Source organism: Plecotus auritus, assembly GCF_963455305.1.
Source record: "Plecotus auritus genome assembly, chromosome: 3".
Taxonomy (NCBI): domain Eukaryota; kingdom Metazoa; phylum Chordata; class Mammalia; order Chiroptera; family Vespertilionidae; genus Plecotus; species Plecotus auritus.
In genome coordinates, this window is record NC_137772.1 from 67,913,639 (window position 1) to 67,929,733 (window position 16,095).

The window sequence follows — 16,095 nt, forward strand, 5'->3', positions numbered from 1 at the left end:
AAGCTGTATTATCTTACCCTTCTTTAGAACCCTTCTTCAGGGTGGGTAGGTGGGTGAGAAGAGATCAACCAGAGAAGTTGCATGCATATATGCATAACCATGGATACTGATAATAGGGTGGTGAAGGCCTGGGGCTGGGAGGAGGGGGAAGGGGGACTAGAAGAGGTCAGTGGGGAGAAAGGGGGGATATATGTAATACTTTCAACAATAAAAATTAAAAAAGAAGAATTAGACCTTTAGTATTAATGATGTTGAACAATTCAGTTATAACTTAGAATGATATTTGATTCTAGTTTGTCTCTTTAGATGTGAAGTGAAAGGTTTTATTTGTACAATCTTTTGTAGATTTCTTAAGAATATATTTGAACAAATCATTGACATAAAGGGTTAATTGAGAAAGAAACATACTAATATGCAACGTATTTCTCTTATATGGAGCTCTAGAAAGATTCTATTGTCAATCCAAACAGAGCAAACTAAAATGAGATAATTGGGAAGGTGCCCATAAAGTCAGCCTGAATATATTATCACAACTATATATGAGATAATATTTGTTTTAAAAAGATTCTATGGCACTGTAAACTCAGTCTCATTAGAGACTGCATTTAAAAGGCTTATAAAGTTACTCATTAATGTTATCTTGTTGTATCTCCACAGCTTTTTCATTAAAGAAAATTCAGCAGAAAGCATTTTCTCCTGATAGCAGGAACCAATTTGCAATAAATGTTCTGGAAACCACTAGGGAAGCCATTACTGAGGTCTAATAAAAACAGACAAGCGTAACTTGTTCTATATTTTTGTTTCAATCACATACAGATGAGACCCCGCTTTCCACACCAACTGCAAGAGACAGCCTTGACAAACTTTCTCTAACTGGGCATGGACAACCACTACCTCCCGGTTTTCCATCTCCTTTTCTGTTTCCTGATGGATTGTCTTCCATAGAGACCCTGCTGACTAACATACAGGTAGGCCTTTTGCAACCTGCAAGAAAGGAACATAAAAACCCAGTTGCAGAGTTTACAAAGTCATACTACTCCAGTTTAATCTACTCATGAGTTTGACTGAACCATGGTGTCCAAGGTAAATGGTGTCCAAGATCACCTTGATCACATTAGCCATGCCCTGCTGTCTTTCTTTAACCCTTTAACTTTTTCCAGCAATTTAAGATTTTAAACTTGCTACACTAATCAAATTGGTTTAGAAATACACAATATGTATGATAAGACTCAAAAAAACACTTACATGAAAATGACCTAAGGTGTTTTAAAACTCACGTTGCCTAAATGTTCTTGTTATCGCTAATGGGAAGAATTTAAATGTTTAAGTTTGTCTGATTTACTAAATGACAGCTCACTAGTTCTAATAAATATTTAGTTATTTTTAAACTGTTGGACTTCCACTGAGGAAATGATATGTTTAGTCACTTAAATACATCTAGTATGAAGGAATCCAAAAACATCTCTTCTTTCATAAGTAAGTTTGTTGCAGTTAATAGGGTTTCTTCAAAGAATAGACTTCAAAAAGCCATACAAAACTTTCCACGGATTTCCTATGTAGTCCTCAGGATGTATATTTTATGTACAGTACATTATGAATCAAAAATACTTGCAGTTAACAATAACAGAGAGCATGGAGCCAAGTAATAAGAGTGTGTGGGATAAAAGAAAGCCTAATTTTCTTGCCCACACATGAAGTTATCATGTGGGCCCCAGATGGGGATTTTTGCCATCTATTTCTCTACATTTGGAGTAGCTAGTAGTATGAATGTGCTTGTAGATACTGTGCTGATAACATATATTTTTTCAATTTTTACTCTAGCACTCCATCCTTGGTGATATTTTTCTGTACACATTTCCTACTGAATTAAACTTTCTCCCAGTAGAAATGTAATTAATTTTATTTACCTCTCCAAGGATATAACAGAAGGCCTTTAATGGAACATATCTTCTCATATATTAATGTGGCATTTTTAATACTAATGTAATTAGAGTCTCCAGAACTGTATTCAACTTTAAGGTTTTATATTTCAGTAATTGAAATAAATCATCAATCTGCCCAAATTTAATCAAGGCCAAATAGCTGATTATATTTTAAAGTAAACATAATACTTTTTCTAAATTTGACTCATAGTATTTTTGCTATGAGATAGATTTTTACAGTTTCTCTCTTTTGTTAAATGAAATGCTTTCAGAAAATATCCCTCAACATTTTTGAATTTGCATTGTGACAATAAGGGAACAATTCATTTTTTTTTAATGTATACAACTCTATGTGAAGCAAACAAACAAAAAAATGAGGCATTTACTTAAAATCCTCCATCTAGTTGTATGTATCTTCACTAACTAAAACCTCTTTAACCAGGTAAGTGATAATTTCATTTTAATTTTGGCAGCGAAAACATTTCTGTGTTTCTTCAGTATAAAAGCAGCTTGCACACCTGGAGAGTGGGTTGCCTGTGGCCTCCTCTGTTGTGTGGATACCACGTCTCTAGAAGAAATACTCTCAATTTGGAAATGTTCACCCACCCCAGCCCAATGTTACCCAGACAAGAAATGTTATCTACATCACCTCAAACTATAACTATTTCTTTAAAAGAAAAAGAAAGGAAGGAAAACCCTAGTTTTACCATGTATACATTTAGACACTTTTTATTTTATAGAAGTCATCTCTAGATTGAATATACTCCTCTTTCTACACTCCAGCCAGCCTCAAAGACATATTTAGCAAAAGTTGATGATAGGATGATGGTGAAGGCAAGCTAAATGATTTCTAGTTCAAAATCATAGCAATCTGAGACTGATAATGTTAGAACCCCTACACTAAGACTACTGTATTATAAATAAATTATACATGCCAACTACAGTCTTACATATATGTAATGTGAATATAGATGTAGGTATTATATTTATATATGTATTTAATATATATGTATATAGGCATGCACATATGTGTGTATAAGGTAAAATAATGATTAAAATCTTACTGCATTTCAGGCACAGGTTTATATATATATGCACACATGCAAATAAACACACAAAATACATATGTACATGTACACATATACACACACATACATACATACAGGATTTATTATTAGTAATGGTTTATAGAAGGTCATGGATGCTAGTTCTTTTAATATTGCCACATTTATTGAGTTATAGTAATATCCTTAGAATGATATAGAATGTTTAAACAGTCATGATCCTGGCTTATTGGACATACAGTATAACTGTGTTTGCTGTCCAAATTCTAATTTTGGTAATTACATTCTGCCTACCTCAATTTCCTCTGCAATTTCAATTATATGCAGTGTGTTCTCTGCTTTCTATTTCAAGATGGTAACCTTTTTTGGTAAGTTTAAAACTCCATATTTTCTTTGGAGGTATTTTATCAGGATAGTAATGAAAAAGAATTGAGTTGAAAATGTGTAATTTTTCAAATCATACAATTTCATATCTAAAATTAAAGATTCATTATGCATATCTGCTATTGTAATTAAACCCAAGGCTATATTTAAATTTAATGTATATGAATTCTATTTTTTCTTAAAATTAATGACCAAAAAAACCCTTCAAAATAATATGTTTAAGGAGTAATTGTTCTAATATCCAATAATTTAATTTCTGATATTCTGTAATTTAATAATTCTCAATTTTAAAATTTGTGATACTAAAGATATTTCTTTCATGACATGTTATAAAAATTGAATTTTTATAAATGTTATTTTTTGTGCTTTAAAAAAGGACCTATAGAATAATACTATATACTAGTATACTACTATTTTTAAATATATATATATATAGTATAGAAAAAGACTATATCTATATTTTTAGTGCAAGATTTTACTAACTTTGTCTTGAAACTTGATTTTTTTTAGAAATTAAAAGTAATAATGGATAAAGATGTCTACAATAAAATATAGTAATTTCAATTTAGTGAGAGATATGATACATTCTAGATTTTGCTTTACTAGGTTTTTTAAATTTTTATTTTATATGAAATTTTATTTGTGTTTTTAAAATGTGGGCAGTTTTTCATATGGCTTTGTTATTCAAATATGTCGATAGAGAACTCCCTGTGAAATTTCAGGTGAGGAAACTAGAAATTTAGTGCCAACATACTAGATGTGACACCTTCAAACATTAATTACCATTTGAACACATTCAAAGGAGAATCTTACCGAGTATTTTTAGTCTGAGCTTTCATGTAATAATCATAGCTAGGACCTATTAGTACATAGATTTGGGAATAAATAATATACATTCATTGCCTTATTAAAATAATTATTTAAAGTAACTTATAAATGTTAAAATAAGAATAGGTAAATAAGTAAAAAATAGAAATATAAAATAAGGGTAGAGAATATAAAATTTAGTTATAGATAAGGTTGGCATTGAAATATATGCCATAAGGGAATATATGACAGGAGTTTGGTTCACTATAGTTTTTCTATATGGAAGAATTAAAGAAGAAAAACCTACAAATAATGTTAAAACCACAATAAATGGCTGCCTCAGATTAATTCACTATGGGTTCATAAATACACATAATCCAACTGTGGTATGTAAGAAATATGCTCTAATTCTTGTTTGAGGAAAGAAAATGAAAAAGAATTTGTCTTAGTACTAAGACCAAAATACGCTGAACTCCCAGTCTTTACATTTTGATAACATGTATGTATATTTCATACATTTTAAGAAATTAACTTTTTTCATTTTCATTATCCTATCTAATAAAAGAGTAATATGCAAATTAACCATCACTCCACTACACCCACAAGCCACGCCCACCAGACAATCAGGAGCAGATATGCAAATAAACCCAACCAAGATGGCTACGGCCACAGAGAGCAGGAGGGAGGCTTAGGTTTCCCCAGCAATGGAGGAAGCCAAGCTTTCTGCCTGCCCTTGCCGGCCTAGGCATCCACTCAAAGCTACAAAGTTTCAATGATAGAAGATACATAAATTCGAAGAGAAATGGCTGCTGCCACGGAGCAAGCAGAAGGCTTGGCTCCGCTCCAGGCTTCAAAGTTTCAATTGTAGAAGATAAATAAACCCCAGATACCAGGGCCTCCACTTGGGTCGACAGGGGGCATTGCCAGCCTGCAAACCACCACAGGCCCCTTGCCCAGGCCACCCACATCCCAAGGGAACCCCCACCCTGATCCAGGACACCCTTCAGGGCAAACCAGCTGTCCCCCACCCATGCACCAGGCCCCTATCCTATCTAATAAAAGAGTAATATGCAGATTGACCATCACTCCAACACACAAGATGGCTGCCCACATGTGGTCAAAGATCCTGCCCCCATGTGGACACGAGATGGCTACCACAAGATGGCCAGCAGGGGAGGGCAGTTGGGAGGGACCAGGCCTACAAGGGAGGGCAATTGGGGGCGATCAATCCTGCAGGGGAGGGCAGTTAGGGGTGACCAAGCCGGCAGCGGAGGGAAGTTGGGGGCGACCAGGCCTGCAGGGGAGAGCAGTTAGGGGGGACCAGGCCTGCAGGGGAGGGCAGTTAGGGGTGACCAGGCCTGCAGGGGAGGGCAATTTGGAGGGACCAAGGCCTGCAGGGGAGAGCAGTTGGGCCGGGTTCCAGATTGGAGAGGGTGCAGGCTGGGCTGAGGGACACCCCCCCCCCCCCCCCGTGCACGAATTTTGTCCACTGGGCCTCTAGTTAATACATAATTGTAATTATAATAGGGTTAGACAAAAGAATTAGAAGGCAATTTTCAAAAAGATAAAACTACAAAATAGAGCATTGGCTTCAAAATATGGGTAGGTTGAGATCAGATATGTTGTTCTTATACTATATCTTTCTCTCTTTAATCATAAGTGTGCATTATGTCTTCTCCCTTTTATTTCCATTAGCAGTTTGTAAAAAGAGAGAATAAAAAAATCCCAGTAAAATGTATCCAATATTCTACAGATGGTTTACTATGATGAAGAGAATAGCATAAAGCTCTTAAAAATCTGAAGTATATACCATATTTACTATTTTTTATCATACTCTACTATAATACTCTTTCAATTCTGACATTTCTGGTCATCAAAAGTGTCCAGTAGTTTATTCCTCACCAAGCAATTCTGCAACAATAGCTGGGTGCCCACATTTTAATTCAATTCTGACACCATGTACCTGGATAATCAATTCCACAAGACTGCTTTCGCCCCCACTTCATATGCCAATTGCAAGTCTAGGTTATAAATTGTGCTTCTGACCAACTGACCCACTCCTCAGGTTCCTCACTAGCGCAACTCACAGAACTCAGGAAAACATTTCACTTGCTAGTCCTATATAATAAAAGCCTAATATGCTAAGTGTTTGGTCATCTGGTGACTGGTCGACTGTTCAACCAATCAAAGCATAATATGCCAATGATATGCTAAAGCCACTCGACCGCTAGCTATGACATGCACTGACCACCAGGGGGCTGACATTCTGACCAGTAGATTAGCTTGCTGCTGGTGTCCAGCTAATTGGGACTGAGTGAGATGGGCCGGACATGCCCTGGAGGCCTCTCAGGGTCCCTCCCTAGCTGGCCCACCTTCCATGTCCCTCCCCAGCTGGCCCTGATTGGCCTGATTGGGACTGGGCAAGACTGGGCTGGACAAAACCTGGAGCCTTTCCGTGGTCCCTCCCCAGCCTCGATTGTGCACTGGTGGGGTCTCCTGGCCCGGCCTGAGCCCTCTCGCAGTACGGGGCACCTTGGGGGATGTTGAAGAGCCAGTTTCAGCCTGATTCTGCAGGCCACTCCCCTTGGGAGGGCACCAGACTCAGGGCTCACGGTTGGTGAGTGCTGTTGTGGCAGCACGAGCCTCTCCCGATTGGGGCTGATTGGGCACGAGCCTGAGGTAGACGAAGTGTGGCCAGGATGAGCGGGAGTGGCAGGTAGGAACTGCAGGCGGCATTGGACTGCAGGTTTCATTCCGACCCCTGCAGGCCACCCTGAGGGACCCCACCTAGGCACGAATTCATGCACCAGGTCTCAAGTTTATTATAAAAGGATACTAGAGGCCCGGTGCACGAAATTCATGCATAGGTGGGGGGTGTGCCTCAGCCCAGCCTGCACCCTCTCCAATCTGGAACCCCTTGAGGGATGTCTGACTGCCCGTTTAGGCCCGATCCCAGTTGGACATCTCTCTCACAATCCAGGACTGCTGGCTCCCAACTGCTCACCTGCCTGCCTGCCTGATTGCCCCTAACCACTCCCCTGCCAGCCTGATTGATGCCTAACTGCTCTCCTGCCAGCCTTTTTGCCCCTAACTGCCCTCCCCTGCAGGCCTGGTCACCCCTAACTGACCTCCCCTGCCAGTCTGGTTGCCCCTAACTGTCCTCCCCTGCAAGCCTGGTCACCCCCAACTGCCCTCCCCTGCTGACCCAGTCACCCCTAACTGTCCTCCCCTGCTGACCTGATCACCTCTAACTGCCTTCCCCTGTAGGCCTCCCCCCCCCCACTTCCCTCCCCTGCAAGCCTGGTCCCCCCCAACTGCCCTCCCCTGCAGGTCTGGTCTCCTCCAACTGCCCTCCCTTGCTGGCCTGGTCACCCCTAACTGCCCCCAACTGCCCTCCCTGCAGGCCATCTGGTGGTGGCCATCTTGTGTCCACATGGGGACAGCCATCTTTGACCACATGGGGTGGCCATCTTGTGTCTTGGAGTGATGGTCAATTTGCATATTACTCTTTTTATTAGATAGGATAATTCAGGAACAGCCATATGCAAGTGATACATGGGGCAAGATATATGAGATGAAACTCAAAGCTTCCATGACCTTTCTGGGCATACCAAACATCCAGCATTTTCACTTATTGACCAACCTAGATGTTCTCACTTTTGAGATTTTATGGAGGTTTCACTTCCTATGGAAAATTGATTAAATCATTCATCACAAGTGACTAATTCACCCTCTATCCCATCTGCCTCCCTGGAGGTCAAAAGGGTGAGGCTGAAAGTATCAACCCTCTAATCAAAGGGTAGGTTACCCTCACATCCAGTTTCTATTTTTAGGGACTTTTCAAGAGTGACCTTATTAACATAAACTCTGGTGTACTTGAAAGAGGCTTATGAATAACAAAAGACACTCACTTTACTTTTATTGCTCTTATCACTTAGAAAATTCCACCCAATGTAGCATTTCAGTGCCAGGATCAACATAATCATATATATCTCACAATATCACAGTCAGTCTCTAGCTGATTATATACAATATTAGATGGATCTTTTTTTGTTTGTTTGTTATTGTTAATCCTCACCTGAGGATATTTTTTCCATTGATTTTTAGATAGAATGGAAGGGAGGTGGGATGGAGAGGAGAGAGAGAGAGAGAGAGAGAGAGAGAGACGTTGATTAGTTGCCTCCTACATGTGCCCTCCAACAGGGGAAAGGGTTCTGACCTACAACCCAGATATGTGCTCTTGACTAGGAATTGAACCTGAGACCCTTTGTTGTAGAGGCTGGCGTTCTAACCATTTAGCAACACTGGCCAGGGCTCCATGAATCTTCTTTATCACCTGACGCAGTGGATTTTGTTGCTATTCCCATTTTACAGATGAGAAAATGAAGGCAGATAAACCATTTGATCAAGGTAACTCAGTTGTGGTGATATCTGAACTTAAACAATGGCTGGCTAATTGCAGAGCCATGCAGATCATATGAACCACAGGATGGTTTATATCTGGAAGTGCTTTTGATGGAGAGTCCATCATTGATCTACTTTGGAGCATAGTAACCATAAAATTAAACCAAGTATAGCTGTATCTTTTGTTTTAAAAACTTCTGTGAAAAAAAAAAGAATCAGTTGTTACTTGTTTAATCATAATTTTTCTGTCTACATAAGTTCTTGATTAAAGAGACATTATTCCTTCCCATCCCAGAAAGAAACATGAAAAGGAATGATTAAGGTTAAATAAGCTGGGGAGTTCTGATCTAGGCTTAGCAAATTTACTAATTAGGGATCTGAAACAAGTCACCTGATCCTCCTGGACCTGGGTTTTCTCATCTGTAAGAGGTTTTAGTTAAAATGGGTGATTGCTAAAAACCCCAACTAGGTTATTTACTCTAATTAGAAGATGTAACACATTATTGAGCAAAAATTTTGCCAAAGGAGTTTCACTGACACTCAGGGAACCTTACTTCTCATCTAACTAGAGGCCCGCCCGGTGCACGAAATTTGTGCACAGGGAGAAGGGTGTCCCTCAGCACAGCCTGCCCCCTCTCCAATCTGGGACCCCTGGAGGGATGTCTGGTAGGATTGGGCCTAATCGGGCAGTCAGACATCCCTCTCACATCCAGGACTGCTGGCGCCCAACTGCTCACCTTCCTGCCTTCCTGATTGCCCCTAACCGCTTGTGCTTGCCAGCCTGATCACCCCCTAACCACTCCCCTGCCAGCCTGATTGATGCCTAACTGCTCCCCTGCCAGCCTGTTTTCCCCTAACTGCCCTCCCCTGCAGGCCTGGTCACTCCTAACTGCCCTCCCCTGCAGGCCTGGTCCCCCCAACTGCTCTCCTTTGCAGGCCTGGTCACCCCCAACTGCCTCCCCTTGCAGGCCTGGTCCCTCCCAACTGCCCTCCATTGCTGGCCATCTTGTGGTGGCCATCTTGTGTCCACATGGGGGCAGGATCTTTGACCACATGGGGGCAGCCATCTTGTGTGTTGGAGTAATGGTCAATCTGCATATTACTCTTTTATTAGATAGCATAGAGGCCTGGTGCATGGGTTGGGGCCAGCTGGTTTGCCCTGAAGGGTGTCCCACATTAGAGTGGGGGTTCCCTTGGGGTTTGGGGCAGCCTGGGCGAGGGGCCTGTGTTGGTTTGCAGGCTGGCCACGCCCCCTGGTTACTCTAGCCGAGGCCCTGGTATCTGGGATTTATTTATCTTCTACAATTGAAACTTCATAGTTTGGAGCAGAGCCAAGCCTTCTGCTCACTCCGTGGCAGCAGCTATTTCTGATGGGATTTATTTATCTTCTATAATTGAAACTTTGTAGCCTTAAGCAGAGGCCAAGGCAGGCCAGGGCTGCAGAAGCTTGGCTTCCTCCATTGCCGGGGAAACCCAAGCCTCCCTCCTGCTCTCTCTTTGGCCGCAGCCATCTTGGTTGGGTTAATTTGCATACTCACTCCTGATTGGCTGGTGTGCGTTCCTTGTGGGTGTGGCTTTTGGGTGTAACAGAGTGATGGTTAATTTGCATATTACTCTTTTATTAGATAGGATTCTGAAATAAAGTAGTCTAAAAAACAAACATGGACCAAGTAAACTTTTTTTCTAGGATCTAACATATTAAGAAATGTTTCTTTCATATCAGTATCACCGTAAATACTCTTATACAAGCAGAGATTTGTGCCTTCTAGGCTATAATAAAAATAGTTATAACATTGCTAGATCAATTATAGTGCCTTTTTAAAAGAAATATGTAGAGACTCATCCTATGAAAACTTATGAAAATAATTTAATTTACAAAATATATTATTTTAGAAAACAAAAATATTTGTGTGTTATGATAACCATTATGCCTCACTTATGGGAAAGAAATTTGAGGCTAAACAACTCTTGTCTCTTATAATTGCTGTGACATAGAGTAAACTTAAAATGCATTTCTTTAGAATCATCATTGTCCAACTTCAAGAACATGAAAATTGACCTCCCCTTGGAGAAAAATTCACATTTTAAACCCATGTCTTTTATTGTAACCCACATGGTCATCACAGAATGTTGCTCCATACTGCATGTCCAGCTGAGACCCAGCACTTCGCATGACCTTTTGCACATAATCCCCCTGGAAAATTTACAGAAGTTACACAAATCTGAAACTACTATTACCGCTGAAAGTTAAAATGGTGTCCGAATGATTGGTAGCTGTGATGAACACTACTTGCTACAGCTTTTCCCAGCCCCCTGCTGCATTGAAATGTAATCGGTTTTCTGTCTTTTTTACAGCAGGGCTGTCATGGGCAATAACATAATTTTGCATATGCATCAGTTTGGCTCTAGTGCAGATTTTTGTTCACATTGGACTCCTACTGATGTGCACTGATTTAAAGTCTACAAATGAAACTTAATTTTATATAGCTTATAAGTAGTCCCTAGAGGGTATTGGATCCTAAAAGCTAATATTTTTCAGACATAATCAGCAGGAATAGGTAATATATAACCATTAGCTACATTAGCAGCAACTATAACAAAAGGAAACAGTAAACATAAATGCTCTTAGTGACTTCATACTTTACAAGAAATATTAATATAAAATAACACAAATTAGGGTTGCAGTTTAATGTTATTCAACATGTTTATTCATAATGATTGTTTCATATTTAAAGAACTCCAGAATACTGTGTTTTATCAGCCAAGGACAATAATAGTTTAATAGTAATCTATTTTAAACAGATAGTGATAATACAACCAATCAACACATTAAGTGGTGCCAACATTGGCATCTTGCTAAATAATCTCTAGACATTGCAGAAAGTACATCTTTCAAAGATAAGTCAACAAGAGCAATCAGAGCAGAAAATTAGAGTTTGGTATCTTAGAATTAAAATACAGCTAAACTAAAGTTTTAATTGGGGTGATCTAAAAGGGCACTTGATGTAATGATCTCTTTCATTTGTTACTAATTGTTTGTTCCTGATAAAGAAAAAAACATATACAGGAATGTTGCTGAATTGAGTGAAGATGGCAGTTTCCTTAGCAGCTATGTTTTATTGTTAAAAATGAAGTAGGGAGGGGCAAACTGTCTCACAGAAATCCTTTAGCTTGTTTCATATCACAATAATTAATACAGGGAATTCAGGGTCAGGTATAACAAACATGAAATAATTTATACTTGCTTGAAAAGAGACTAGACATGGCTTATGGTAATGCTGCATTGGTAGGCAGAAGTAAGGGGACATCTCTTTTGTGCTAACAAGTCAAGGTGGAGTTGCAATTTCTGATTCAAGCTGCTTATGTTGTCTACTGTAAAGAGGTCACATGGCAGAGTAGATCTACAAATGGACCAACTTCCACTTCATATATAATTTCAGTTGCAAATGTCAGACTCTGATGTTCATGGACCAAGGCAAAATATTTTCTACTTCCAAATAGCTTTTTGTATTCCGAGTTGCTAAAAACAGAAAATTTAGCTTTTATTGTTACTAATAATTTTATTGATAATTTTATAAAGCATCTTAGGAGAGAACACAGGCAGCATGCTTTGTATATGTTTTACATATTCTCATAGCCTCATTTTCAAAAATCTCAGAATATTATTAAATTTAAAAAATAGCATAAAAATTAAAAATAGCATAATCAATATATGATTCCATAACCAGTTGAATAAATAAATACTGCCTTTGCCATTTGCTCATGAATTACTATATTGTCAAATAGTCCCCTACAAGTTATTATTTATTTATTATGACTATTTTAATGCTTTTAAAAAAATAATGCACTATGAAGCCACTAAACTTTAGACTCCTTACATATATATCTCAAGAAAAATATACCAGTATTATAATTTTTATTCAGCAAATGTTCAAAATATACTATATTATAGGCACTCTCTGGGTGCTAGGGGCATAGTCCCAAATGAGAGAAAATGTCCCTGCCTCAGAGAGCTTTCAGTGTAGTAGACGAGACGCAACATAAAGCAATAAACAAATATATGACAACATTACATAATAGATGCTATCAAGAATTTTAAGGAGGCAATAACAAGATGTGTTTGGGTAGGTGGTAAGTGAAGGCCTTTCTTGAGTGGTGACTAAGCAAAGGGGAAATGAAATGAGGGCATAAACCATATAAAAATTGGAAGGAAAAGCATTCTGGAAGGGAACAGAAAGAGCAAAGACCCTTGTGCAGAAACAAATTGGGAATTGTAAAGAAGCCTACTTTATCCTATATAATAAAAAGGTAATATGCAAATTGACTGTCACACCCTCACACAATATGGCCGCCCCCATGTGGTCACAAGATGGCTGCCACAAGATGGCCGGCAGGGGAGGGAAGTTGTGGGCAATCAGACCAGCATGGGAGGGCAGTTGGGGGTGACCAGGCCAGCAGGGGAGGGCAGTTGGGGGCAACCAGGCCAGCAGGGGAGCACTTAGGCATTGATCAGGCTGGCAGGGGAGTGTTAGGCGGTGATCAGGCTGGCAGGCAGAAGCAGTTAGGGGCAATCAGGCAGGCAGGCAGGCGAGCAGTTGGGAGCCAGCAGTCCCGGATTGTGAGAGGGATGTCCAACTGCCGGTTTAGGCCTGATCCCACAGCCTAAACTGGCAGTTGGACATCCCCCAAGGGGTCACAGATTGGAAAGGATGCAGCTAGGGCTGAGGGACACCTCCCTGCCTGCCCCCCCTCTGCACCCAGTGCACGAATTTCATGCACAGGGCCTCTAGTCTAGTATAATTTTGGTACGGAATAGTGGTGAATGAGCTCCCAGAGATAGGTGCAAGCCAGGAACACTGGGGTTGCATAAACTATGTTCAGTCTAATGTTTACCTCAGTTCTTTTTTAGACATGCTTATGTGCTGCCCTCATTTAGCATTAGATTGAAATATTCTAATTAGAAGCAACTAAACTTGAATGTCGAAAATATTTGTCTTCCTACAATATTTTCATTAGATTTAGAAATTTTGTGCTTTAATTATAGTGTTTGTTCTAGTAAGTACAGAGTGAATGCACAAGAATGGAAGAATTTGATAAGAGAGTTCTTCTCTTTTGAAATGCTTTTAAGTAATGAATGAAATGTGCTTTGTACCAAAATATATCAATTCTGAATACTTTCTTTGTACAGGGGCTTTTGAAAGTTGCCATAGATAATGCCAGAGCTCAAGAAAAACAGGTCCAACTGGAAAAAACAGAGCTGAAGATGGATTTTTTAAGGGAACGAGAACTAAGGGAAACCCTTGAAAAACAGTTGGCTATGGAACAGAAAAACAGAGGTATTTTCAAACTTCCAAACATGTTTAACACTTTATGTAAAATATTTACAATAACAGTTCTATGATTGGTGATTTACTATGAGACTATACTTTTTGTTTTTTACTTATAGCTAAAGTTCAAAGCAAAACTTGAATCCTGGGCTCATGTATTTCTTAATCTCCAGTGTACATGGTTTCTCTACTGTTCATACCTCAAGATATTGAAATATACCCATTATATCATTAATCACATAATTTTTATTATGAGCTTAACAAATTTATAATTTTAAGATGGACAGCCATGAAGATAAATTTTATGTATATTCACAGTTGCCTTTTGAAAAACTTGAGCTAAAATCATAAAGCTAAAAGAGAAAATACCGATTATTCAAGTGAAACAGATTTAGTAAGATATTTATCAAATGAAATTGAAGACTGATGAATGTCTGAACAAATGACCAAAGGTGAGTTGTATAATAATGCTTCACTCAACAAGGTCAAGTACACATTAGAGTAGAAACCAATATGAATGTTTATTGGGTAAAAGTAATATTCTCAATCTATTGCTTCTTTTAACACACTTTACAATGCATGTATACATAATTTTGAAGATCATTTATATTTGTGTGTTTATTTTATGTATGAGATTGAAGAATATTTTGTTTACAACCAACTTTCCCATTGCCTCAACAATAAGTTTCTCCTAAGTATTCTAGAAAGAGTGCTTCTTTTCTTTCATTTAATAAGTATCCATAACAAATACTATACATATTCTCCTTTTGGATATTTGACATAGACATTTAAAAATTAGTGTTCTGTTTGTTTCAAAACTGGCAGGACTTCGTATGTTTTTTCACCAATTACTATGAAGCCACAACTAGGGGTTCCTGGGATGAGGTTGATTTAGGAAATTGTCAACCCAATAGTACAGTTCTAAATAATGTGGCTTCACCAATATAATCAAAACAAGATAAACATTGGTAACAAGGTATGTTCTAAGTGCATAATGAAATTTGGTTGGAGTTGATTATATGGGAGTATATTCCATATGATAGCCATGTCTCGATTTTGTTTGCACCTGGAAAAGTCTTTCTTCTAAAAATTCTTTTACAAGACTTAAAGGCAGATCCTTGAATTCCTAAATTAGCTTTTGATTACTTGAGGGACCTTAAGAGTTTTATTGGTTCAAATCTGTTGGAGGATTTATACTGTTTTACTTCTTTAACCACTAGAGGGCAAAACATTTCTCAGATCATACCAAGAACCTCCCATTTAATTAATTGTGAACAATAAAGTAAAGGTAATAATTGTCAATAATTATCTCTTATGACTATACCTATTGAAGCAATGTATTATTCTGAAGTGAGAACATGGCATTCTCATTTGGTTCAATCACACAGGAAGGAAACAGTGAGCGGCCAGTGGCAAGAGATGGGTATTGAGTGTTTAGTGCCATGGGTGTGTACAATCCAAATAATAATTCAGAAGCTACTGTTTCTTTTCAAAGAGACTTATAAACAATCATCTTTGGGAAGGGGATTAGTAGGAATGTGATTTTGTTAAGATAAGCATATCATTTTCATACTATTAAGTAAAGGAAATTAGCACATTTATTTGAAACCAGCTTTGTTTTTTTTTCTATAAGATGGTAGCCAATGTACATTTTCTTTTAATATATGATACCAGCAACAATAAACTCAACAAGATAATGGTCTGACCTCTTAACAATATTAATAATTATATAAATGGTATATATGGACACTAGAAATCATAACTAAAATTCTTTCTTGAGGCATATTACCCTACTTTATATACTGACTAAACCCTGGGTTACAGAAATGTTTTTCTTTTTTAATCTGTAGTAAGAAATCAAATAGCACACTTAGGATGATTGCTCCTTATTGCTAACTCTAACAGAAGGATTTTCTCATGTAGATTCTGTCACATTAAATCCACAATATTTAACAGCCATCAACAAAAGTATTTCAAAGAAAAACATTTGTATGCTTCCCATATGCTGATTGCTTACTTTATGTACATATTTAAAAAAAAAGAAATCATACTGAAAATACAGCTGACATCCACATTATGAAGAGCATTTATTTTTTATTATTTATTGATTGCATATTGCATACAAATATTTAAATTCTCTAGTAGGAAAAAAATGTATCATAATCAACTTTTTGTATCATAATCTAC

General features: G+C 38.2%; 1 protein-coding gene across 2 annotated transcripts in view; it reads left to right on the forward strand.

The window, feature by feature from the left end:
* DACH1 (dachshund family transcription factor 1) overlaps window positions 1–16,095 on the forward strand; it is a gene marked incomplete at both ends in the record, with an annotated part of 442,851 nt that overhangs the window by 385,107 nt on the left and 41,649 nt on the right. For both annotated transcript variants that reach the window (XM_080661465.1, XM_080661464.1), the window contains 2 exons: window positions 817–968; window positions 13,770–13,917. In XM_080661465.1, coding sequence (XP_080517591.1) covers window positions 817–968; window positions 13,770–13,917 — 300 coding nt within the window. The remainder of the gene's footprint in view (window positions 1–816; window positions 969–13,769; window positions 13,918–16,095) is intronic.